The 27,304-nt window shown below is 33.7% G+C and overlaps 3 protein-coding genes across 6 annotated transcripts in view; 2 read left to right on the top strand and 1 right to left on the bottom strand.

The window, feature by feature from the left end:
- toy (paired box 6 protein twin of eyeless) overlaps window positions 1-6,729 on the top strand; it is a 32,842-nt gene extending 26,113 nt beyond the window's left edge. For both annotated transcript variants that reach the window (XM_011061162.2, XM_011061161.2), the window contains exon 9: window positions 1,488-6,729. In XM_011061162.2, coding sequence (XP_011059464.1) covers window positions 1,488-1,576 — 89 coding nt within the window. In that variant the 3' untranslated portion in view covers window positions 1,577-6,729. The remainder of the gene's footprint in view (window positions 1-1,487) is intronic.
- Window positions 6,709-17,187, bottom strand: LOC105149029 (transmembrane 7 superfamily member 3). Its single transcript, XM_011061166.2, has 8 exons — window positions 16,949-17,187; window positions 12,605-12,946; window positions 11,918-12,186; window positions 10,846-11,017; window positions 10,235-10,399; window positions 9,715-9,846; window positions 7,663-7,926; window positions 6,709-7,593 (listed from the first exon to the last, which is right to left on the bottom strand). The coding sequence occupies exons 1-8, from the start codon at window positions 17,046-17,048 to the stop codon at window positions 7,376-7,378; spliced, it is 1,662 nt and encodes a 553-aa protein (XP_011059468.1). The 5' UTR covers window positions 17,049-17,187; the 3' UTR covers window positions 6,709-7,375.
- Window positions 17,188-17,332: 145 nt separating this feature from the next.
- Window positions 17,333-27,304, top strand: part of LOC105149028 (ankyrin repeat and SAM domain-containing protein 1A) — a 57,323-nt gene continuing 47,351 nt past the window's right edge. For all 3 annotated transcript variants that reach the window (XM_011061165.2, XM_087416208.1, XM_011061164.2), the window contains exon 1: window positions 17,333-17,570. In XM_011061165.2, the coding sequence (XP_011059467.1) occupies window positions 17,467-17,570 (104 nt within the window). In that variant the 5' untranslated portion in view covers window positions 17,333-17,466. The remainder of the gene's footprint in view (window positions 17,571-27,304) is intronic.

Genomic DNA, 27,304 nt, shown 5'->3' with positions numbered 1-27,304 from the left:
AAAGTTTTTGTTACTCACATATCAATGAAATAAATGGTTATATACGTACTAAATACGCTGTCATACACTGTTCAGGGTATTTGATATTATCGTTGAATTACAGAAACGCAAATAAATAGGATTCTATTTTTTCGCACCTTTGCGCCATGATTAATTTCCGATATTTTAAATATGTTAATTTTTAACTGAATAAAAGTTCCACAGTTAACGTAAATATGGCTTACGTTCTCGTTGCAACGTTTGCCAAATTACCCGTCTTGCATTTATGCCATAATTATAGCTCATGCGAGGAACGAAGTTACGACGCGAGGCCCATAGAGCGTAAATGTTTTCGCGGCAAGTTTATATTGGATTAGACGCAGCTCGTTAAGGTGTTTAATTCAAATTGCAGAAGTGTGCGAAGCCGCCGCGCGCTATCATAACCGAATCCTATTTATGCAACCGTCGCCGCGGGCGACACTCACGAATGCGTTTCATGTCGTTTTCCGTAAATACGTACTCGGTTGTTTTTAGCGAATTAGTCCTACTGTGTTTCACGCGATTAATGACGCGTTCCGCTCGCAGCGATCGTCGCAATCCTCGCAAGTTGCTGAAACTGTATTTTCTTAATCAAGAAGATACATGCATTGTTAGAAAATAGTGAAATAAATTAAATCATTAAATAATAATGAGACGAGATGAATAATTTAATTTATTTAAAGAACGGAGAATTATCTTAGGAATTTTATCCTAAGATAATCCATCAATTTTGAAACACATTATCAAACGATATGCTAAGGAAAGAATGATTTTGCTGAAGTATTTAAGAATTTAACTGAATACAAATTTGAAATAATTTTAATTTAGGGGATTATTTCATATGTAGAAATGTCCGAATATTTTGGTGTCTTATCATATTCATGTTTATATTATTAGCGTCTCAGATCGATTGTGATTAATGTTCGTTTGAACGTTTCGGCGCACACAGTCACATCTAAAATAATTAAATTTAAAATTAAGAATATAACATATAGTATTCATAACATCTAATTTTGCCCGATTATTGGCGTTCCCTATCATAATTATATATATCATTTATAAGTACGGTCATACTTATTTTTGAAATAATTTTGTTGGACCATCACAAATTGGGAATTTCAAGCAGAATGAGTAATGCGTTTTGACATTCTAACCAATTGAATCAGTTTGGTGTCTTACATAATTATATTGATGGTCCAAGGAAATTATTTTCAGATTTGTCTGTATTATACAATATTTAGCCGACATTTTAGATACTTAAAAAAAAAACGTTCTTTCGTGTGGAAAATTATATTTCTGTTTCTTATGTACCACACAGGGGCGGTTCAACTCCCATCATTTATATTGCTCATCATCCATATTGCTTCGCTCCTTTACAATCACTTCCCGTTCCGTTTTCCAGAGCCTCGACAGGTCTCGTGCCGTCGCATGAAATGCGCTCAATCCCCCGACATCTGAAATTGTTTCAGGAGTGATATCAGCCGGCGTCTCGGTGCCGGTGCAGATTCCCTCGCAGACCCCGGACCTGGCAGGCAACTATTGGCCGAGGCTCCAGTGATCCCAGCTCTTCGGGTTCCCGCCCGCGAGTTTGCTCGTAGGCCAGGAGAGCCCGCCGCCGCCGAGCGCCACCCCGGGCGCGGTGCCACGACCGCTCCTCGCTTCCCTCGGGATACCAACGCAGTCGACGCAGCATCAGGCCCCCAGCACACCGGCGACCACCCCCGTGCACAATTCCGACACCAGTGAGTGAAACGACTGAATTTCCGTGATCCGTGCACCGTCGCGCAAGTGTGATCCCATGTCCCCGAGATGTAGAGTGCGGCGTTTCCTCGCGCACTTGATTGCCGACGGTGACGATCGCTGTCGATGACGACCCGCCACGGGTAGACGCGAAGACAGACGCTACGAGTCGAAAACTCGCACCCTTCCGATAGTTCGCACGACAGCGTAACGCCGATCGCATCGAAGACGCGCGGTTAGTGTCGGTTGTGCGTGGAATGAACACAGTTCCGAAATGTTTCTTCGTTTTCTAATAATAAGTTGAAGAATTTCGTTCGTTTAATTTCGCGGTCATTTATTTATTAATTATTATGGAACGTTGTCCCATCCACAAATATATAGCTGGTAAAGGCTTTTTATCAGAAACATCGACAGCATGCTTGATAAATGACGTTGCAATTATATCTTGTAGTGTTTCGATTGATCGAACAATATTTAATTGTTCGTAGAGTTAATATCATTAATCGTGTAATTTCCTCGCATGTCGGATTAATAACTCGCGTCCTCGAATGTTTACGACCGTCAATTTTCTGAATGGCAATACCTATCTACGAAACTATTCGATTAGAATTAGGAGATAGGATAGATTCCCCCTCCCCCTCCCCTCCTCGCCCTTCTTGAACAATTTGTAAATTTGCCAACGCCCGCATTGGCGGATCAGTAATGGAGCAGCAGCTCGTCGCAATTAAATCCTCTTTGAAATTGAATGAAAAGATTTTTTTATCAACGCGATCTGATTACACAGGGCGGAATTTTTGAGACAGCACAATAAGTTTTATAATTCGAGCTCGAACCAATGGATTTTACCCATCCATTCCACTTCGTGTCTGATCTAGATTTCGTAGATGTATACGCATGACCCCGGGTCACGCAGGGTAATTACCTATTCACCGATAGTATGTGTAAATGATTTTACGTTACGCTACCTTCGTCGTCACGTCGAGGATTTTCGCGTGAAGAGCCACTAGTTATCCGTCGTAGTTATATCCGTAACAAAAATATAATTTCCTTAAGACGTTCATTACACAATTTCTAACGTGATCTCTCGTGCATTTGCATCGATAATTTTATTGCTACGAAAGAATCTTTTTAATAAGCGTTCATAATGTCCCGGAAAAGTTATTTTTCACTTCGCCCGACATGCGCGAATTCTCCCTTTTAGTTTCCCCGAAGTCGATCGATGTCAAGAGCATTCATTAAATTTACAGCGGCTCTCGTTTTTCGGTATCGGGGAGCTTTATTACCGGATTTATTGGATAGCGCCGGGCGCATATTGTTTGCCGCACGTTGTATCGGTTTCCGGCAAATATTTTCCTTCGTGTAAGGGCGGCCGCGAACCGCGTGGAAATTGAAAGGGAGCCGCAGACACGTAGGCGGCTCCCGCCGAAATATATTCTCGCGAGAGTTTAGGGTGGTAGTCTCTCGATGAGGCTGATTTCGTTGCGGGAGGGAACGGTTTTACGGGGGTTGATAGCTGCCTGGAGGGCGGCTTTTTTTTTTTTTTTTTTTTTTTTTTTAGCAAGGCCGGCCATCGTGTCTGTCGGCAGACATGGCGTCGGAAGACACTGCTCTCGAAAGGATACCGCGGCCCTAATTTACATGATCAATGTAATATTGATCGACAATTTATTCGCGAAAAATATCCCAGAGTTATAAAGGAAATAATTTTTTTTTAATATCTATTTATATTAATTTATAATATATTTTATTATATATACTTTTTATTTATACTCTTAAATGAAAACATTCTTTTGAAAGAGAAAAAAATTGCAATTTTTTTTTTATATATATCTTCTGTTGTTTATTTGTTTGTTGTACTCGATAAAAATATTGTTATTACATTATTATTAATGTGAGTGGTTCTTCACGCGTGGATTTATCGCACGCTTTATGCAAATGCAACCGGACGCGCAATAAAAATCGCCGCGTGTATTTCAAATTATGCTAGATTTAAACCTCGAGATCTGCGTGCAAGATTTATCGAGAATAGCAATATTGCAGTTTCAGATCCTCTTTAACGTAGTAACGCAAATAGCACTTTTTTAAATTTCGCGTAAACTAAATATATTTAAAACACATTTGCGAACAATGACACAGGAGGCGAAAATGTTCGATTTGAAACTCTTTATTTACACATCTCTCCACAACGTTCATTCCGGTCCAAGATACACGATTCTAGATTAAGACAATCCAATCTGTAGCTTATACCATCCTTATTACCATAATAAAGTGACGTATGAGGTCGTGAAGAATAAACCGACGTAATCATAGAGAAGATTTCGTAAATGTCACAGTAATGCCCGAAGCAGGCAAGTAGCATGAACGTTTGCGTCGGTATTTATTGCTATTAATGTAAATGTATCGCTGAGCTAATGGACCGAGGAAGCGGATTCGTCGTTACAAACGAATCGCAAATATTGGTGCTCGCGCAGTAACGAGAAATCTTATTGGCATCGAACTCGTTAATCGTCACCGCGCACACGATCGAAGCACATTCTTTCGATTATGCTGTATAAAGATAATTGTAAGATAGCATTTGTTACTCTCTTTAAACCAGTACTGTACATTAGAAATAATTATCACTGTATATATACGTAAATAAGTTAGATGAATTCTCCAATTACGTTCGAACGTATCCACATTATAAACTACGCAACATCTTATCCGTGTATTCAATGTTTTCCCTCACCGAAACGATGACTCCGTTGACTTACACCGTGCAACAGCAGAACTTCAATAAAATCAAATGATCTGAGCCTACATTTATTCACCTATCATTTCGCGAAAACACAAATCGTCGAACGCGCAAATTTTTCGTTTGAAGACGAGTTTGAACGAGTTTTGGAACAGATCTCAATACCCACGCAAATATACATGTAAAATTAATCACCAAAACAAGATTACAAAAAATACAGAAATTTTGCATAATATCTCATACGTATTATTTAAAAGAGTAATCCTACGAATAAGGCGATTGCGTTTATTGCATTTATTTTAAAGCTACAATCTTTTTACGAATGATATATTATTACTTTACATTGTGGAATTTTTACAATAATAATTTCAGAAATCACGAAAATAAAAATTTGGCGATTCTATTATTCATAAAACTAGATTATTATTTTTTTTTTAATCGCAAGGAGAAATGTCAACCACCTGTGCGGACTTATTGCGATTTCAATGGGTGTTTATATCCGTGATCCATTTAATCGATGCATTTCGATCACCACCTAACGGGGAGAATAGCACGTTTTTTTAGTAATTGAGTCGCGCCGCACGATCGCGTCGAATAATTAGTCACTGATTCGTATGGTATGGAAAAAACGGCGTGAAAATAGCAATTCGATATTTTTCAAATTTTATCGTTCCAGAACTCGACAGAGCTTTTTTTCAGGAGGCAGCATTGTATATGCTGATTATTTTCTGTCGCGATGTGAATATTTCCAAGCGTTTTTCCTTTTTTTTTTCTCGGTAACGCGTAACGATTGTTTTATCGACAATGCGTGTCGTAATAAATGTAGGTGACGAACTCTCTACAATTAATCAGCAGCCAATAGATAATCGTGGACGATATACATTGTGTTAAACAGTAACGTGTGAAGTATGTGTAAAATTACGCCACTCGGAGCAGCGTCGCTCGTTTCTCGTCGGCGTTTACACGGTCACGTAGGGCTCGTGTAAACTTGTTGAACGTTTATACGTGAAGAGCACTTAATGGAGAGTGTACTGTGTAAATTAGTAAATTTATATTTTTGGAAGAAAACGAAAATAAAAACAGCGTCAACTGAAAACGCTGGAAAATCTTCGGTGCATCTCTAAACGGCACCGCTATAAAATTGATCTCGCGATGATAAACTCCAGTTCGAGACAACTTTTATTTAAATTAGCCAATACCACTTCCTTGTTATAGAAATTTCATTCGACGTGAAGAGAGATCCTTGAAGAATTTTTTTTTAATATTAATTTACTTTTATTCAAAGAATTTTTCTCGCTTTCTTTGATTTTTAAATTCATAAAAGATTTTTTAATTTTGTTATTTTGCTATAAATATTGCCATCTTTTACACACACACACACACACACACGCGCGCGCGCACACATAGATATATGTGTGTACGTAATTTCAAAAATAAAATAGAGAAGGAGGTAAACATCTAAGAAAGATATAAAGCGCCCAGAATTTAAAAAATTCACAAGGATCCGAAGTAGACTGCAATATTTGATATCCTCCTCACGAATAAATTTCTCACTAATTAAATTTTTCAAAATATTATTATATACTTATGTGTTCAGGCTTAATTGTCTATCTTTTCTTGAATTGAAGGATAATTGCAAACATAAGATTATATAACGTCGAAAAAATAAATTACGAAAACATTTGCGTTCATCGATATTATTGCTCTACTCGAAGAAATCTTCCGGGATGAACTAAATACGTATCCACTAAACGGTTGCGTATTATACACGTCTGCACGAAGATCCTCTGCAAACAGGCGCTGCACTTGCAACAGGCTGTGCATTTCGCGAATAGTAGATTAAAGTACTTCTCATTTATTATGTTACCTTTGTAAATCTGCATTTGCATAGAACTTTTGCGAATTGAACGTTACCGCAATTTCATGCATGTAAAATGCGTTTCAGCGAAATTATGCTTTAATCGTTATACAACCAACCAACGTTACGCGGAAGTGGTTACGCGTCTTTCTTATTATCTGTAATGATATTACTAATAACAACTACAATGTATGAGTATTAACAAATTTATTAATGAGAATAATATATTATTGCGACAGTAATCTATGTAAGTGTTGTGAATAATGAGATAATATTGTTGCTGTGATTAACTTTAAGATTGTAAGTAGTAGGAAATAGAGAACCACTGTTAGGTGTCACTGTCTCGATTCAATAAATGTTATTTCATTTTAATGCCAAATCAACATTCTTTATTCATAATACTATCTTCCACACTAATACATAAATTTTCATATAATACATTGTAAAATAGTAAAAAAATATCAGATATATATATAAACTCTATAATAAACTATTTATAATAATGCTGCACAACTTAATTAACAATTATTAATTATATTTTAATTCAGTTTCATAAAAAATAACATTAATATACTTTAGGTATACACATATTAACATAAAAATAAACAATGATTAAACAAAAATAAAATTTTCATATTAAAAAAATATAAAAGAAGAATTCAGAATATTAAAACGTTCAATAGAGACGTTGTGCATCATTGTTGTAATTTTATACCCCATTTTAAGAAAATATCACATTACAATATTTGATGAAGAACGAAGAGGAAAACAGGTATGTATAATATTTATATAATATTTATATAAGCTTGTACAAAGTATATCAACTGTGATTTGCAACTTAAATCAATCTTTAACCAAGATTGATTTTAATAATATTATAAAATTTCATTAAATAAAATTATGTATATATATATATATATATAGAATTATTTTAAATAGACTAAATTAATATTAAAAAATTGCAAAATTTTTGTTCAAAATTATTACATACCATATTAGCAGCATTAGATATATGTTTATAATATCTATAATATTATATAACTTTTATAATATCGAGGCCGGTGAGATCTTCTTGTATGTCTTTCGGCAAAATATTCATCCTGATGGTCATTTAGTAAAGATACTGTTTCTGTATCACGTTTTAATTCTGTTTTAAATTTTTTCTGACAACATAAAGAAGCATACGATTGTATAATAAATCGTACTGCTATTAGAATACTCCAGACAATTATCAAAGTTACATCTGAAAAAAAAAAAACAGAATGAATAGAGCATAATATCGAGTTATTACAGTTAAGCTACGAAGACATACCTGCACTTTGAAATGGAGGATATACGAACGCTAAATTAAATCCAGATATAGTTATCCTCCTGATTATGTTGATAATAATATATTTCAAATTACTTCCAGTATAATAATCGATCGCGACGATTACGAAATAAGATCCGAAAATCGCACGTGCAATAATTTCAGCAACATAGGATATTGTCATCAGAAGTGCAGTCGTGACAAATATTAGGCTTATGAACATAGACCAGAATAACCAATTGTGTTCCAAGACATAAAACATCCACGCTAGAAGAGATCAATAAGTTATCAGTGAGAAACCGAGTCAAAATGTTTGAAATATTATTGAGAATAAGATCCAAATCACCGAAACATTTTTTAATATGAATCAAGACGAAATGATAAACCAATTAACAATCGAATGTCCCATATTTCTATTGCTGTAATTTCAATGTATGTCGCGTGTGAAAATTTTGATTGTCTAATTAACAGACGCCCAGATACATCATAATCATTCGTTTTACGCTGGTGTACAGGGTGAATGCGGTCGACTCAGAGTAAATAGCGATCGCGATCATCTGTCGACGGGATAGAATTGGGTCCGAATCGCTGCTCCTGTGCAGTTGCGCATGCACGCATCACGTAATCTAAATAGGTCCCGATGCAGAATAAATAAACGGGGACACAATTAGGTAAATGCGAATCTTCCAAGCTGGTTACACTATGACGTGGGAGTCTCGTTGACAGGGTAGACCCTGGAACATCGCACGCGTATTCCGTGCGTGGTGGTGGCGGTGGTGACGGGCGCATTTTTGCGTTTGTGCCTGGGTGAGGGTAGACGAAGGGTAGTCGCAGCGTTATGGTGAGAAAGGTGGGAGGCAATGTGAATGCGCCATGCCGCTTCTGCATGGGGGATTCAGCGGGCGAGGTTTCCACATGAGCGGCCAGCATTGATAGAAGCTACGGGGAGAAACTGACTGTGCGCCTCTCATCCCTTCGCCAAACTCGAACTAACTTCGGGGTGGCGGCGCAGCGCGGCTCTATCCCTCCGCTTTTAAGCCTGGCTTTCATTATTTTCCTATAATTCGCAACAGCCCTTCGCGAGCACCGCGGCGTGGAGAGGCTACCTACGATTCCCGCCTTCGTTTCCCTATCCTTTCGTGTTTATTGTACTCTATGTTACATTTTGTGACGTGTTAGTACAAAAGAGTGAGACTTGTAGCATTGGACGCGATGATTAGGCCGTAAATGAATTATAGGTAATCTTTTCGCAATAAAATTATTCAGATTTGATACTTATCAGCATCGCATTATTAACATCTTCTAATTGTAAGATACCTATGAGCATTATAATATTATTAAATTGTTTATCAATTTAATTTTTGACATTACCGTGCTAGTTCTGTTACGATTGTGTTTCAAGACTGAAAATTAAATTCGGCGCGCTGTTTGCAGGATTGAATATAAGCATATCAATTCACACGGAATTATTCAAGAGGTAAACTGCTGAGAGCATTGCGGTATGCAAATTTGGGGCATTACTGGGCATTACTTAAGAAAACTATATTATAATAAACGGTATGAGGTCATATATAATATAATATTATTAGGACATTAATAAGCATTAATGGGCATTATTAGGGTATTAGTGGACATAAAACATTACAATATAATATTTTAAAGATTTTTATCCTGCACTTCAGTAAAATCAAACTTATTTTATACTTTATTTGATAGTTAGAAACTTATTTTATAGTTTTATTAATGAATGAGAGAGATTTACATTAAAATTCTTCGAAATTGGGTATTACTGGACATTAGTTAGTAGGCATTAGTGTACACAATTTTGGTCAGCCCTTCGGAATTACTTGAGCACTGAATTCAACTTGACCATTTAGGATCTTTATTTCTGATTTGTTGAATTAACTATTCAATAAATATTCGAACAAAAAATACCAAAAGTATTCTTTAGACAAGAGACCGAGATAGTTAATATATTCTTTATTCAATATCGTTGCAAGCCATGCAGTTTTTTAAAACGCGGTTTTATTTTGATCAAGATATAGTAGTACGTACCTGGAGCATAGAGGTATGTGATACATGCGCATAAGAATCCCAATGATATATTGCGTAACCACTCACAGGCACCTAAAAGTGTCGATATGGTTGCAGCAAGTATAGCAAATGTCGAACCTATCAGAACGTTGACTGAAAGAAACAAGAGTCATTAAAATCGCGCATGTCTTCTCAAGAGATAAGTTGAAGTATGAGAGATAAATATAAGAGAGAGATTAAATATATATATATATATATATACACGGAGAGAATTTTCTTTTAAAATTTACCCTGAAAATATGATAGTTGCGGTACAATATAATATTTTAAAGATTTTTATCATGCACTTCAGTAAAATTAATCAAACTTCTTTTATACTTTATTGTAGTTTTATTAATGAATGAGAGAGATTTACATTAAAATTCTTCGAAATACAATACTGTCCCACGACTATCATATTTTCAGGATAAATTCTAAGAAAAAATTCTCCGTATATGATTTCATTAAAATGTTTCGATAAAATTAATGTATGTATGATTACTTGCGATGCTGTAATTGCCGGTCAGTGCTATAGTGTATCCTAAGATACCACCTATCATACAACTCGGTAATGAACGATCTATAGAAGGGTATTTATATCCTATAATAATAGACAGACAGCCTATTATCAGGACCAGTGCGCAAATTATATGTGCAAATGTGTCATCTGAAAAAAAATGACGAAACGAGGAAAATAATATTATATTATATAAATCTTTCATGAGACACTTAATACGTAATTTGTTAAGTTATAATATTCGAAAGATATTCATGCGTTTAGAAAGATAGAAAATAATTATTAAAAAAAATTCACATTTTACAATACCACCTCATAAAAAAAAGAGGTATAATCTATCGTCGTACACATAACTATATTTCATGCAAAAAAAAAAATATATAGCGTTTCAAATAAAACTCGAATATTATTCGCTATGATTATGTTGAAATATAAAGTTTATTTTTTTATTGCTTTTTTTACTCTGCAGTGGACTGTATCAGAATTTTTCTTCATGCTTTTGCCAAATTTCAAATATATACTTATTTTACTTTGAGTACAAAAAGTGTGTACTACTTCAGCTATAAAATAACAGTTTTAAAAAAGATAAAACATACTTAAAACTTTACAACTTTCCGGATAGAGCAGAGGACTGCAAGCGTATGTAAAAATTGGGATGTAAGCTGAAGAGTAATTTTCATAAATAGCAACTGTGGCATACACTGATCCTGTGCCGGTGTACGCACTGTAGATACGTCTCATAGAACTCGTGAGAGTACCTGCTGGTATCTATCAAAAACATTATTAATTACTTATTATTATATTAATATGTTAATTTAAATGTTTTAATCGTGAATTATACTGGTCGGCAAAAATTTCACTCTTAATGTTAAATTAATCTGAGAGATCTTTACAGTGATCTTTAGAATATTTTTTATCCTAATTTCAAATCTGCTTGATAAATTTATGAGAAAAGCAGTGTTTTTTAGTAACATGCATTAAAAAATTTTATGCATTTTATAAACTGGTACTTTGTGATAATTCATATTATTTAGCACAATTTCACTTTTCTTTTGTTATTAATTAAATTAATTTTATAAAATGATTTTACAGTATTTTTTGCGCTGATTTCAAATCTGTTACATTTGACACAAGCGGGATTTTTAATATACATTAAAAAATTTCTATCTTATCTCCTTTTGTTTAGACCTAAATAGACGATTCATAGAAAAATAGCCAAATATAACATGATTTTCTATTCATAAAATAAATAATTTTCAGACGGAAATAGATAATTTTAATTACAAACAGATTCCATACGACGAGTTATTGTTACTAAATGTTACTAATTTTCTAAAAAAGGATACATTAATTTAAAAAATTGAAGGCCATAGGGATAAATTCTAATTCATTTTTAAAATCAGTATAAAAGATATAACATACAAAATCAACAAAAATAATCCATTATTGTCAACAACAAATTATTGTCGACCAGTATTATAAGATGCATCAACAGTCAATAAGCATTAAGAACTTCTGTTAGCAAAATAGATCGCTTGTAGATCGCTACAATTATGATGCGTGTATATTAGAATAATTCAAAAATAATGATAGCGCTATAGCAGTTCTATAATATCGGTATTTGTCGATATGAGACTGAAATTTTATCTGTCTAATATTACAAGATACCTCGTCGCCATTCCGCACAATGTCTTGCACGGTCAGCATTCTCGTGATCGCGTCGAAATATGTATCTGAAGTAAAATCCTGTCTAGGCAGATAAAGACGGTACATCCTGTGTTGTATTGGGCTTTTTTCACAGGAAATCGATGAACCGTTGGAGAAAAGAATTGAAGCTGGCTGCGTGTCTACTAATATCATTCCGTTTTCTGCATGGAGTTTTTGATATGGCGATACTTTGATATCAAATTCCATGTTACAACCACCCGGTATCGGTGCTGCAGAGAACAACAATCGACCAATGAACAACGCTGATGAATTCTCTCGATACTCGATACCCAATTTTGTCATTACGCTCGCCGTCGAAAACGGTTAGCCATTTACGCGTGACAGATAATAGAGATGCGCCGCAAATTAATCGAATGCGTCTTGGTATGATTTGCGATTTATTTGTGCTATCTCGTGATCAACGTAACACTGTTATTTAATTTAATACAGTATATAATTTTTCAATCTTTATCACGTAAATATTATCCTCTTGCAATTGTCTTTATATATACATGGCTATTCATTTTATATTATACGTATATTAATGGTCAGTATTGTGTATCGGCGTTAAATTTCCATAAAGAAATGTTGCTTAAAAAGGAAAGTGTGGAAAGAATAGAAATATATATATTATTTATATGTACTTACCATTTCCACCGTATGTGACAATCACGAGCAATGCATCGAGATTATACACATTTTCATGCTTCAGGAATACCTGTATTGGAGCTGTTATATCGTACGTTTTTAAGTACAGACCAATGTTTGATCCAAATAAACTTCTGTTCGATACTTTGTCAAGTAGTGCTTTGTCGTAAGATAACGTTGCATTGTATTGAAATGTATGGATTTGTAAAACAATAAACCAAATATCTGATGGAACATCTCTCACAGTAATGTTTAAGCGATTAAATGGGGCTAAATTTATTCGTTGTTTAAATGCGTCATTCTCACGATGATTCAATAAAGATACGGTTATCCCGACGCTGTCTGTAATACAATAACATCGAACGTCGATATTAATGAAGATAATTACGATAATTATATGTTACTTTATTATTATGAGAAATTAAACATTTCTCTGTAATGTTTTCGTGTCTAGAGCTATTTATCTAATTTGTAACGCGAGCGAGTTACAGATAACCCTCTTCTAAATAAAGCAATACAAAAAAATACATATTCCTAGACGTCTCTCTCTCTCTCTCTAAAAAATATCTATATATTTTATGATAAAGTTTTAAACAAAGCATAGTGCAATTAGATAAATAGCAATTACGTGTAACCGGTGTAATTAGTATGTAAATCTAAAAAAGATCTGATTTTTCAAAAATATAACAATAGATTAGTTTTTATTTACTGGTTGCAATCATTAACATATACATATATAGGGTATCCCATTTTAAAAGATCCACTCAAATATCTCAGAAACATTGCGTTAAATCGAAAAATGTTTTAGACAAAAGTTTTGTGACTTCGAGAAGGATATAAAATGGTACTATTGGTTTAACCTTGGCGTTATCAAGGTCAAGATAAGGTCACTTTGAATTTTTTAAATGGAATCTCCCATTTTTCATTAGATATTCTTGTAACTTACCTCAAGAGTTTTTCAGACACTATGAGTTCATTTTCATTAAATACTTTTCGAGATATACCTCTTGTTTAAAAGTATCTCTTGTTTTCATTTCTACATAGAAATGAATTTTTAGTGCAAAAATGAAAATAAAAAGAACGATCTCCAATGACCTTAATCTTGACAAATGTTATCTAAGTCATGATTCTGAACAACATTCAAGAGATTTTAGCCGTCGGTCGGACAGCTTGGGCAATGCTAATGCCGACGGTACTGTAACTTTCAAATTTTATAACTCGCAAAGTATTTAATGAAAAAATATTTTATTTTAAAGTTATGAAAAATTCTCGTGGTAAGAATATTTAATGAAAAATGGGGAATTCCATTTAAAAAATTCAAAGTAATCTTACCCTGACTTTGACAACGTCATTCAAAGTCAAACCAATGATACCATCTTCTCGAGGGAAGTTTCCCTCGAAGTCACAAAACTTTTGTCTGAAACATTTTTCGATTTAATGCAGTGATGTTTCTGAGATATTTGAATGGATCCTTTAAAATGGGACACCCTGTATAATGTAGGGATATATTAAAGCTATAGAATGAACGGGATCCAATTATTCGGATATACAGACATTTACGTTATTCGAAACATATAATAGATAATAATATGTATCCAAATATCCAGTCGATATTATTTATATTATTTAAGTATTTGTATTATTCGCTACTTGTTATTATTTATATTGTCGAAATAATAAAGATGTGCTTATTCATAAAAAATATTATGGAACATCTAGAATCATTGTGTTATAATATTAAGATAATATTAATAATTTATAATATTAAGATAATAAACATTACGATTTGTTTACGCATTATGAATATGTAAGCCTCGATTATTAAGGAAATATAAATAATAAAGGGAAATAAACAATAGAGGGAAAGGTGATAACGTATGAACCCCTGCTCCAGTAATGTTGAGTTTCACTTAAAATTTTATTATAATTAATACCATCTTTCGTAAAAGATCTTTTTAATTTGTTCTTAAATAATATTGACGTTGTGAAACAATTGCCATGACTGGTGCGATATTTTTGTTGACAATTGATGTTTATCTATTGTATTACATATATAAGTACACATATGTCAAATTTTATAATGTTCAATGTCAAGACATGGCTTAAAGTTCGTAACAAACTTGTACACTAAATTAATTCTTGAAGTATTATTCTTTTATTTTGTGTAGTAAAGTAAGAAAGTTTAAGTAACTATATTTTCACTGGGATATAATTAAATGTAAATTTTATTAATGTTCTGTATTGGGCTCCCTAATAAATGAGTAACATGAACTCCGGAATTTTTAACAAAAAATATTGCAGAGCGTTGTTAAAAAATGTGGTTATCATTTAAATATAATTTTAAGAAATCTATAAAGGAATATCTATGAAGTAGAAGAGAGGTGCTCATGTCGTTAAATTTATGACAGAATCAATATAAAAGTATTATTAGGAGAATGTGTTTCATAAACATGTTTATGAAAAGAAACTTTTGAATCTGAATATCTAAATACATTCCAAATTTTCTGTGAAAATTCAAACTATTTGAACTTCATGGAAAAGTTATAAATATATCTGAAGAAACCAGATTCTGTAAAATAGGACAATCTACTTTAACATTCAAGTAGCCATATAATAATATTTCTTTAAACAATTTTTCGTATTTTATAAATTTTTCTTGTCCTAATAATTTCAATGTATTTTATATTAATCTTAGAATAAATTATTTAAGATTAATATAAAACGACGATATATCATTAATGTTTACTATATATTATTAACGTGACGCATTGAGCGTAACTAAAAAATTACATAAAAGTATCTTTTTCTCTATAAATAATATGAATAATATAATTATTAAAGTATTTGAATGTCATACTTATGAATTTTGCATAGTAAACGGATATTTAGATTTGTCTAGTACGTCTGCTTTTACTGTCTAAAAGTGAATCAATGATTTCAGTGCTACACTCTACATTTATAACTGATGTAATTATCAGCGAATATTTATTTTCTTTCAGTAATAATATACTGATTCACTTTTAGAAAATTCAATCTGCAAAAATTATAACTTCTAAAAGTAAAAGAATCTGTATATTATTACTGAAAGACAGTAAATATTCGCTGATTATTGATTATTGATTACATCAGTTATAAATGTAACACTGTAAGACAGTAAATATTCGCTGATTATTGATTACATCAGTTATAAGTGTAACACTGAAGTCAGTAATAACACTGATTTACTTTTAGAGAGTACTTGCACATTTCAAAAAATGTATATTCCTACACTCATATATTACTCGTATGTTTAGAATAGTAAATGATCATATAAATATTCATAAATTGCTTACGCATTTTATCACATTTTGGAAATTATTGAGATATCATTCGTATATGTTTCAAGTAATTAATCAAATATATTTGATTAATCTGAATATTAGATATTTATATATTATGAATAATGCAATTTAGTATTTAACATACAAGTATTTAGATACTACCTGTACTTTTCAGGAAATATGTAAGTATTCAATTATGAGATATTAATAATTTCGAATAGTTAATCGATATTATAATATTCAAATATCTAAAGCTTGATTCTATCAAAGTAAGACTAACTTTAATCTCGGTTCAATTTACTCTTCATCTTTTTCAAAGAATTCTAAGAATATTCTTAGATTAAATTAAAAATTCAAACCAGGCTCCAATGAATAAATTTATAAATGTATAAATGTATATATATATATATATATATATGTATCTCTTTTAATAAATTGAATTATCATACTCGTACATCCTGTATTGGCTCAGATAAGCTTTATATGGTATATTTATAGAATATATTCCTAGAATTAAAAAAAGATAAATACGCTGTAGCGTCTCCTTTCTCTAACATGGTAGTATCTCTTTCATAAAAATATAAAAAGTATGTTTATAGTTATAAACCAGATTAGAATTAATCTTACATTGGGATAGAATCGGGTCTAAGTATAATTCATATATTTTGAATAGGAGCAGATATACAGATATTATCCATATTTTAAATAATGACTGAATCATATTGTATATTTTCAATAATGAGAAGATACCTATTCGAGATACCTTTATTATTAATAGTTATATAGCATATTATTAATAGTTCTAAGGCTGATATTCATAGTCGATTCTTAAATTTAAGGCTGTCTTAAGATATTATGAATAAATCAGAGAGTCGCGCGTATCTTGAAATATTAGTATCTTGAGACATTATTTAAGACGACCTTAAAATAAGAATGAATAATAAATATCCTAAGTTTTACCCAAAAAGATACTGTTTACAATTTCATGAGAAGTTTGCTGTATATTGAGGTTATGTACGCTTACCAGATTTGATAGTTGTATTTTCTAACGCCATCGTCCTATTACTGAAGAATAATGATAAAACCAATAGAAAGATAACGGCTCGATTCATGTTAGCGCACATCTCGTATTTATTTATTCAAGTTACTGTTTAAGTGTGAACGTGAACCGGCGTTTTCGATGCGACGGAGAATCACTACGACGCAACAGCTGTCATTTGACATTCGGCTCTACGAACTCGTGCTCGTTCGTGGCGCTCGTATAGACGTACATACATACGTACGTACACACATACATACGTACGATTCGTGCCATCTCACTCGCTCCATTCATAAGACGTACGGGATCGCTCGTGTCGTCTCACTCCCTCTTATCGCGCATTTTCATCGAGAAAGTTAGTTTCGCCAGGCCGCCGTACGGCGGCGCGTCAGTTCGGCCAAGATGGCCACGTTGGATCAATGAAACGCGAGTAATCGTAGTGAAAACAGAAATTGACAAGTGTGCGGGCGAAGATCGCGGCTTGATCGCGGTGTAAATGGACCATGGGCAAGGACCAGGAGCTGCTCGAGGCAGCAAGAAGCGGCAACGTCACCGTAGTCGAGAAGATCCTCGGCCAGCGAGCCAAGAGGAGTGGTCCACTGGCAAGGTGGGTGTCACCGGAGCCTAGGCTTGACAACTTTTGCCTCGTTGTCGCCTTGCCTCGTTACTGGGGGTCATTTCCTCATTCCCAGTTCCCGGCTCGTTATTCTCTCGACCCTTTTGATGATTTAACGACCCGACGTCTCGTCGTTCCGAGTCCGTCGACACGGGCATGACATCGTCTCGCGCATTCCATTATCGAACCGCCACCGCACGCCGTGCTCATTTCGGTATAGGTACTCCGATACTCCGATTCGCCGTCTCGCCGATAAGATTGCCGCAAGGATTCTTCAGCCCACGGGCTTGTTCGATTTCACAATGTTCACCGCGGCGGCTGATGAAGAAACTCACGCGAATGAGGTTAAACGAACTCCCACGATGAATGACCACCGGCCGTTTTCTTTTTCCTTTTCTTTTTTTTCTTTTTTATTTCTTTTTTGTTCATGATGATGCTTCTTACGATAATTCCTTCACGATCGATCGAACGTGCCATGTCGTCGTTCGATTAATCCGCGGCTGTCACCGCGATTGACCGCTCACCAGGATTTCTGCCGTTAGTTCTACCGTTAATTACACGAATCATTGCCTGCGTTTCTACTTTCATTTCGGTCGCGGATTCCCCGAGATTCTCCCGGTACACCGAGATTCTAATTTTGTACGTTAATTGTAAAGTAATGATATTTAATATAAGTATTTTAACTCTCAGTATACACTAAGGATGATTTTCCGGTATTTTACTGTACACGATGAAGTCACATTCGTGTCTTGAATTAATTTCCATTACTTTAACAAATATACAAAAATTATTAAGTAATTCTTACATATACTTTAATATCTTTAGAAAGTATTTGTAAGGTTGTATATTTAAAAAAATTTTATATAAATGTTATAACTAATTACTTGAGTACTTGAGCTCCTACTTTTTCAAAGAAAAAAAATGTATAAAACACGAATAATCCAATTGTGTTAAAAGTTAATAATACATATATGAAATAAGATGAGGCCAGGACGAGCAAAAATAAAGATGTTAAGATATTAAAATTATCTTAATTTTTGCTCGTTTCTTGATATTATTTTCTTATACATATTTTTTTTTTAATACATAACATTATACGAGCATGTTTTTCTCAGTTATCGTCAAGTAGTTTAACATTCTCTCTCTTTCTTTTTTCTTTTTTCTCTTTTTCAGACATTAATTTTATTTTATCGAGATCACATTGTGTGACTGAAAAAAATCGTCTTACATAACTACTCCCTTTATTAAAGACAAAATAATGAATATAATTGATTGAGTTCTGTTCTATTATTAGAAACTTTATAATTATAATTATAGTGCATTGATATTAGCATTTCGTTCAATAATTCTGTTCACTCAAATTGCTAATGATTTTACCATGACCATGAATCATATCAAACACGTACACTCAGTGACGTTGCATGCAGATATGTTGATACTGAGCAAGGACTTCGTTTCAATTATCGAGAACCGCACGCAATGTTTCCTGTAACATTTTTTTCCAAGCGATTAACATGAAACAATTAGTATCGTTTAGCACTCATATTCTTTGTCATGCTATAAAAGAATATGCAACAGAAACACAAAATGCAGAAATGTAACAAAAAAAAATTGAAATCGCAGTTGAGAAATGAAGAAGTATTGCTGCTATTTCCGAGCTTTACCTGCAACACGCTTATCGAATCACTCTACTTTCTATTTGCTGTGGTATATATAGAGGGATCTATTTGGCGAGTAGCTATATATTTTCAAGGGTCATCGATAACGCGGAGCACGCAATAGGCTACCGTTGAAGAAGCGAAGATCTACGATTGATTCCGTTTTATTTTTCCCACATGACGGAGACATTTAAATCCTTCGCGAATGAATTAACGTTAATTGCAACCGATTTCACGAACATGTACATTACCGTGGGAATGTCCCCGTAATTTTGCATTTATTCGCGAGAACGCGCTGACGAATAATCGGATAGGCGCGAACGAACGTGTTCGTCCCGACGAAAAAGTTCGGCGCGGAAATAAATTAACGACCGGTGTACGCAATGTCGTCATTATGGTCAAAATCAGAGTAAAACAATTGTTCATTCATCTGTCAAACTGTCGCACGGCCGTCGAGCAACGCGATACTCGCATCGATTCGCGCGATGTTAAAGCCCTAACTACGCTGCTCCATTTTGATATGATATTATATCAAACGCACGTCTAATCTAATCAAATTGAAATGATGAAAAAAACTTAAACTTCTGATCGAGATATATCTAGAAGTAAATAATTTTATTTCTATGTCGATATTTATTTATTTTAATATCGTTATGTATTTTATAAGAAATGCACATTGCTGGATTAACAAAATCAATTTTGATATCAATTTTATTCTAATCTCAAACTTCTGAAGGCTACATTCTATATTAAGAGGCTAAGATACATATCAATGCGAGTCCATTCAAGAGATCGTTGTAAAGCCGCGTAGCATAAAGGAGCCTTAATGCCTTGTACAAGCGTATTCAAACAGACGATTAGTCACCGGATGTGTAGAGCGAGTCGATCGAATGCGAATCCGAATGAATTTATTATCGCACTGCGTCCTCACCTCATTCAATTATACCGCGATCGCCGATGGTGTCGTTCCGAGCGAGTTGACGCTCACGTAATTAGTGAAACACCGTCGTCTACTCGGCGGCGGTCTTTATTGACCCAGTGCCACGAACTCCTCGACAAAGACGGACTTTGTCGACGCTACTCGCTCTTTCCTATTAATTAAGTCATGCTACGGCGACGACGTAAGAAGCTCATGGTTTATTTTTCGAGGGACTCGTGCGTGCATGCGTGCATGCATGCGTGCGCACGTGCTATAAGCACATTCATGCATTTTAAGAATGACTGCATCGTGCGACGATGCAAAAAGGTGAAAGACATTGAGAGCGAGAGAGAGAGACCGAGGAAAAATCTGTTTATTATTCAGGGATCAGCTCTGTCAGAATATATACACAGTAGATCAATATTATTATCAATATTGACAAATATACAGAATGGCAAGAAAGTTTGCGTGATCAAGTTTTGTATGTTTATCTAATCAAGGAGCAAGCTGACTTATTTATTGTCATTTTGATGTTAAAATGATACTAAAGACATCCAAATGAAGACAAATAATGTCAACTTGCTTTTTAGATAATAATCATGGTTGTCACCTCTCCTGTTTTTGGCTGAAGACTCCGGTTTTTGACTAAATTTTTGACTGAATTTTTACGGAAAAATTTCCGATTACTCGTTTTCAACATTTTATTTTTAAATGTACGCGTCGATTTTCTTTTATCTTTTTGAACGATAACCGTCAGATCTGATAATCTTTTTTTAGAAAACGCATTAGAAAACAGTATAAATTTTCATAACAATCGATCTTTTGTAAAACCGTCGTAATCTTTAGCATATCTAATAATAACTTTTTTTTTAGAAAACGCATTACAAAACGATTTTAGTTTATAATTTTGTTACTATTTATCGATATCTGGCAAAATAATGGGATCTTCGATAGATGAACCGTCAATCTTCGGTGGAACACTAATATGAAAGATAGTAATGTGTATTAAAAAACAAACTGAAGTATTACTTATACTTTATTTGATACCAAAAATACTCTGTACTAAAAGATTCTCATTGGATGGTGAATTGAAAATCACTCAATTAGCTGTCTGGGAAGATTTATCCGTAAAAAGATCATTGATGCACATCTTTCCAAAGTGCAACCATCATTGATGCACATCTTTCCAAAATGTTTTATATAAAGTTTGTGTCAAAGCTGAAGGTAGCCATTTTAAATGTTAATTATTATTTTCGATGTTTAATAATACATAATTATAGTTTAAAAATTGTTTTTTATAAATATACATTATTAACGATTTTGTGAACTTTATAACCAAACTTTTTTGTCACTCTAGACCTGAATTATATTTTCCTTGAACATGACAGATGTCAAAATATGAAGGAAAATCAATTATAACTAAAAGTAACAGACAAAAAAGTTTTTATCTAATATCAACTGACTGTTACTCCGATAATAAGATTGAACTTTAATTCGGGTAAGATAACTTAATATTAAAAAGTACAAATATATATTATTACATTTTTATTATAGATACCAGTGACACATAAAATGTGCGATAAATTTTTCATTGCATGCATTTACCATTTGAAAATTAAATATTATATAAAAAGCAGTTAGAGAGCTTTGCAATTTTTTCTCTACCGTCCTTTAAGGACTGGAAAAGAGGGCGACGATTTGCCGTCGGTGATTCTTAATGTATCATAACGAACGCGCTGCTTCTCTAACGAATTGTCTCTCGTGCCTGTCGTCGGTGCCGCACAACTTGTCCGTAACTACAAAGCCAGCCCGCGGCAACTTCTCCCGCGCGATTTCTTCTTCTCGTTACTCCGCGACCTCTTCACCGCCCAACACGCGCTTGCCTTTTTGCCCTCCTCGTCGAGATCACAGAAAAGTAATATAAAACGCGACCGCCCTGAGAGAGAGCGTCCCCGAGCCCCTCAACGGGAAGCTGAGAATATTTTGCGATGCTAATCGCGAAGTGGACGCACCATTTTTCGTGTACGAGCGCCCGCGAATGTATGTTTATCCTTTGTTCGTCGTTCGCTTTTTTTTTTTTTTTTTTACTTTGTATAGGTGCGATAATTTTAATCACAGCTTCGTGAAAGATAGCTAGGAAAAACGTACTCACGGCGTAAGAGGATCGATATAGTAAAATGTGAATTATGTAATATACAATACAATATAAATATTCATCCTTCACACATGATATGTATAGTAAAGTCATATTTTCGAAAGTAATTTCGTGTTCATTGTAAACATATCAGAATCCAATAAATTTTAATCGGTTGATTTGTGCTCGTTTTATAGTATTTGCGATTAAATTAAAATATATTGAAGTTAAGTATACAGGGTGTCCCAGAGTTTGCTTGATGTCCGTTAAAAGCAGGTTTCTGAGATGATTTCAAGATGAAAATCCTAATATCAAAAATGTCGGGATTATAGTAGTTGTTAAATGAGAAGCATGAAAGCTACCCAATTGAACTTCGATTCACTGTTATCCAATGTGCCATGCTTCAGCGAATTTCGAACAGTTTAATTGGCTAACTTTAAACCCTTCTTATTTAAAAACTATTTAACTTTGACATTTTGATATTAGGATTTTCCTTCTGAAATGATCTCAGGAGTCTGCTATTAATAAGTGTCGAGTGAAGTCTGGGACACCCTATATATTTAGATGCGCGTTCCTTTACCGAAGAAAAATCATGTCTATATATTTTTTTAAGATTAAAATTTATTATTATAATACTTTTAGGCGCTCCGTATAATTTATACTTAAAAACCTATTTCTCTTTTCTTGACGGTACCTGTCGTCAAATTTTTCTGAAGAGGACATTCGGCTACGTCAGCACGTATCGTACCTCTCTTCTTTGCCGGAGGAAACTATCGATTGATGCCCTAGCACCCCTCACATGTATACACCCTCACAGCTTTCAGCTTCTCTCTCACACGCTCGTTCCCTCTTCCTCCCTTTCTCAGCCCCTTTTCCTCTCCCCTCTTTATTGCTTTCTCTTTTGCTCCTTCTCCCTCTCAGCCTAGTTTTCCTCTACACTTTGCCTCTGGCATAAGGGTGCGTTTGTACTAGACTCTACGCTCACGTTCATGGAGTCGAAAAGAGCTCTACTGTGTTTCGTTTATCCATTCGCATTTTATATTTCTAATACTCTTAAGATATTTTAAAGTTCTATTATAATATTATGATCGAACAAGTAGATGTTTATTAAATATATAAATACTATACATAATAATTTATATAGTACATAAATATTATTTTCGAAAGTAAAATATCCCTTCTAAAATAGTACAGCAATAATCAAATATTAAAATCCATGAAATTATTTTTTAATTTATTTTAATATTATATTTATTTTATGTTAAAAGTAAATTTATGTAATTTTATATTTGTATTAATACACTCTCTTAAAATTACGTATTCAATTATTTGCACTTTTGCTCTGAACAATTAACATACTAAACACTGAGAGAAAACGAAATAGTTATGTCAACTATAAATTTGACAATTTTTGCAATTTAAGTATCTGTAAGTCTAGTTTTACAAAATAATAGCAACTAAAGTAGTACTAATTACTATAAAAAGTATAGTAATGGTAACAATATTTAGATACTAATAATTGGTAATGAAATAGTGACTCAACTACATTGAGTGATTACTTGAACTTCATGTAAATAGTATAACAATTACATTTTTCTAGTTTAGATAAAAACTTTTTTTTTAATGAAGCACTCTGCATCATAGCAACTAATTAATCATTGTTGAAGTAACTTTAAGGAGTATATTCAAAATCTTTTCTCTAATGTCGCTCGCTCAGTACGCGACATTGTCACCAGAGGGATGTAGTAGAGTTCAGTTTTTCCTAAAAAGAAAACCACTCGGCTTACAATAAAAGCTTACAATAAAAGCAGCATTGGATTCGAACTTGGAAGACAAAAATAAATAAAAAATGCATAGAAAAATTTGTAACTATATTAAAAGTTTTAATAAAAACAATAAATAAATTAAGTGAGCTAAAAAAATATAGTAATATTAATCATTTGTAATTGATTAATAGCTACGTTTACCTACACCATGTCCTTAGTTCGCCTATACAAGAGAAGGTCCTTGTTTATCCTGTAAGTTAAACAAAGCATCTATACTCGTATAGGTCGTGGACTAAGCGGTGTAAACGTAGCGTATAATTACTATATAGTTAATGTTACTATATTTTCTTAGTTCATTTAATTTAATATTCTTATTAGAATTTTATAGTATATACAGGGTGTCTCGCAAATTTTTGCTAAATGCTTTTGTGTAGATAAAGTGGACTAAACTGAGTCGAAAAGTCTTCTACCATTTTGCAATTTTCGCTACAGTTAAGATATTAATTATTAAAAATTTCCGAATAGTGTGTCTTTAATAATTTTTTACTCAAATACTATCAACTTTACAGAAAAACTGCAAGAGACAAAAATCATTTATTTTCTTCTCATAGAACTCTAAAAATTTTTTCAGAATTTTTTAATACTGCATTTTCACATTTTTATCAATATGAGAAGATATATTAAAAAATTCTGAAAAAATTCTCAGAACTTTATGAGAAGAAAATAAACAACTTTTGTTTCTCTGTTTTTCTGTAAAGTTGATAGTATTTGTAAAAGATTATTGAAAACCAATATTTAGCGAATTAATTTTATTAATTAATATCTCGTTAACCATTGCGAAAATTGCAAAATGGTAGATGACTTTTCAACTCAGTTTAGTCCGCTCTATCTATACAAAAACTTACGGGACTGCATATAGTTGAGGCGTTATTTATAGTGCAATTACAAATTTATAGTATGATACGACTTTTTTCTTCAAGTGAAAATGTTGCTTATAACAGTTAACCCTATTTGCCCTCAAAGGGCAAAGCCTATATTTTCTTTCATTTACGATATCGGAAAGAACAATAGCTATGATTATTAACGCTACTAAAAGCTGACCCGCGATGCCCATTTCGATCGCGCTTCTTGATTAAAACCAACAAGAAATTACCATTATACAGTGTCCAACAGACGGTCCTACCACCGTGATCGTCCTCCCCTCTATCTCTTGCCCTCCATCTCATTCGTAATGTTCAGCGATGTAGGGATACCGGGCGATGTCCTTTTTGCAGACAATCTTCAGGGTTTAATTAAGGAACTTGGAAGAGTGGATGAACTCGATGAATGGGGCGGATGAAAAGTGAAAGGGCGACGTTGGGAGTAAAGAGAGGGAGAAGGGTAGAAAAAGAGAGTCAAATGTTCTTTACTAACCAGGATAGCAGCACGCGAACGTTCCTTGGTCATTCCATAGTACTTCCATATACGTACTTCGCACGTGCATGTGTGCGGAAACGCACACGCATGACAGCGCAACGCGTTTATGTACAGCTTTAAGAATTGTGCATCACCCTCGTTGTTGTTGGGACGTGGAAAACAAGCAGCCATCTCGGCTCGACGATCGGAAGAGAAGGCGAAATAGTGAGAGACGCCGATAGGAAGACAGAGAGCGCGGAATTGTGCGATCGAGCATGCAGAGTCTAAAGCTTACAAATTGCATCGTGGATACGAGGAAACAAAGAAAAATTAAGAGCAGAAAAGTACAACGTCGTTAGTAAAATCGATTATTAAAAATTCATTTTGCGAGACGCTTGAAAGCAACTACACTTCTTTTTAACATTGATGCTCATTATTATTATTTTTTTTCATGGTACGCGATTTTCTTTGAGTGGTATGTAACGTTTTGCCACGCCTGTAATATCGCTCTTATGCGATAGAATTTTCTTTTTGATCTCTGTTACAATGGCTTAAGAGTTTCTCGAGGAGGTGAAGGGGAGAGCTTACGTCGATCGTCGCGTGCCGCCTACGGAAAGTCAGCGATTTAGAGTGCGTGTATCCGAGGGGTTAATGACGACGTTAGTTAATGACGGCGTGCTTTGATGTGCCGCTCGTATACTGGAAAAAAGTCTCCCGCTTACGTAATTGTTTTGTAAACTGAGCGCGATGCTTTGACGGCGACGTCACATGGGGGGCGTGGGATTAAAATGTGTGTACGCTCTTTTAACAAGGGAAAAGTTTCTGCATTTCCTTCACACGTGCGAGTTTGCGATCGATAATGGATTCCAGCGATTTAGATCGCTTGGAACTGATACGATAGTGATCAGTGATTGAATTATAAAGTTGCCTTTTGAATCTATATATCAATCGAATCAATTATTTTTCTTTCTTTCCTTCCTTCTTCTCTCTCTTTTTTCTCTCTCTTTCTTTATGGGACAATATTTAATTAATTACATATCATATATTATAAGAAATAATAAAATGTTTGAATTTGCTTGTGGACATAATATATATGTAACAATTCTACATTGAGAAAAAATGTACTTAATTTGGATAAATAATTGTTTGAATAGTACTAATGTAACATTTATTTACGGGAAATAAATATTTGCTTAATAAAAAAAATATATTAATTAAATTAATGATTTCTCGTATCAAATAAATATATGTTTATATTTAGTAAATATTCAATTGACACTATTCAAATAAATATTTATTAAAATTTAGTCTCATTTTTCTCTCTCAGTGTAGAGAGAGAGAGAGCATTTATTATATTAAAAATATATCGGTAAAAGAATTCATAATTCCTGATAGTCATAGGTTTACCTTCTAGATGATAGACTGAGGGTGGAATGTACATACATATATATTTTTGCGCTTCACTCCTCATATCGAAGATATATAAGAGCTGTGCAAATACTGTGCTCGAGTTGTGGCATTTATTAGTCGTCTAATGTCAACATTATGCTACCTAATAACATTTCTCATTAAGACGTATTTTGATGCGAATATAAATGTATAGCATACTGTATAAAAATACATTGTAATACAGATTGCGAATTATTTTATTTTTTTCAAGATCACTTTGCAATATTGTCAATCTCCGAAATGTCGCCCTCTTTTCGCAAACATTGCTTTTCTTTAATCATTGCTTTCTAACGCCCGTAATATTTTAATCTCCGTATCTAGCGCGACGAGAATATAATGAGCAGTGTATTTAATGGGTTAATTAGGTGTTGGCAATAAACTTACTGTTACGTGTCCAGCATTAC

The sequence above is a fragment of the Acromyrmex echinatior genome, chromosome 19 (assembly GCF_024713525.1).
Source record: "Acromyrmex echinatior isolate Ae372 chromosome 19, ASM2471352v2, whole genome shotgun sequence".
NCBI classification, from domain to species: Eukaryota; Metazoa; Arthropoda; class Insecta; order Hymenoptera; family Formicidae; genus Acromyrmex; species Acromyrmex echinatior.
This window is presented reverse-complemented; position numbering and strand designations above follow the sequence as displayed.

Excerpts from the sequence above, each read along its gene's own strand:
- LOC105149029 (XM_011061166.2), bottom strand. The coding sequence starts at position 17,048 with ATGTGCGCTAACATGAATCGAGCCGTTATCTTTCTATTGGTTTTATCA. Across the intron at positions 12,947-16,948 it reads AAATACAACTATCAAATCTG|ACAGCGTCGGGATAACCGTA; the intron begins GTAAGCGTACAT and ends ATTGTATTACAG. Across the intron at positions 9,847-10,234 it reads CGGCAATTACAGCATCGCAA|TCAACGTTCTGATAGGTTCG; the intron begins GTAATCATACAT and ends TGTTTCTTTCAG.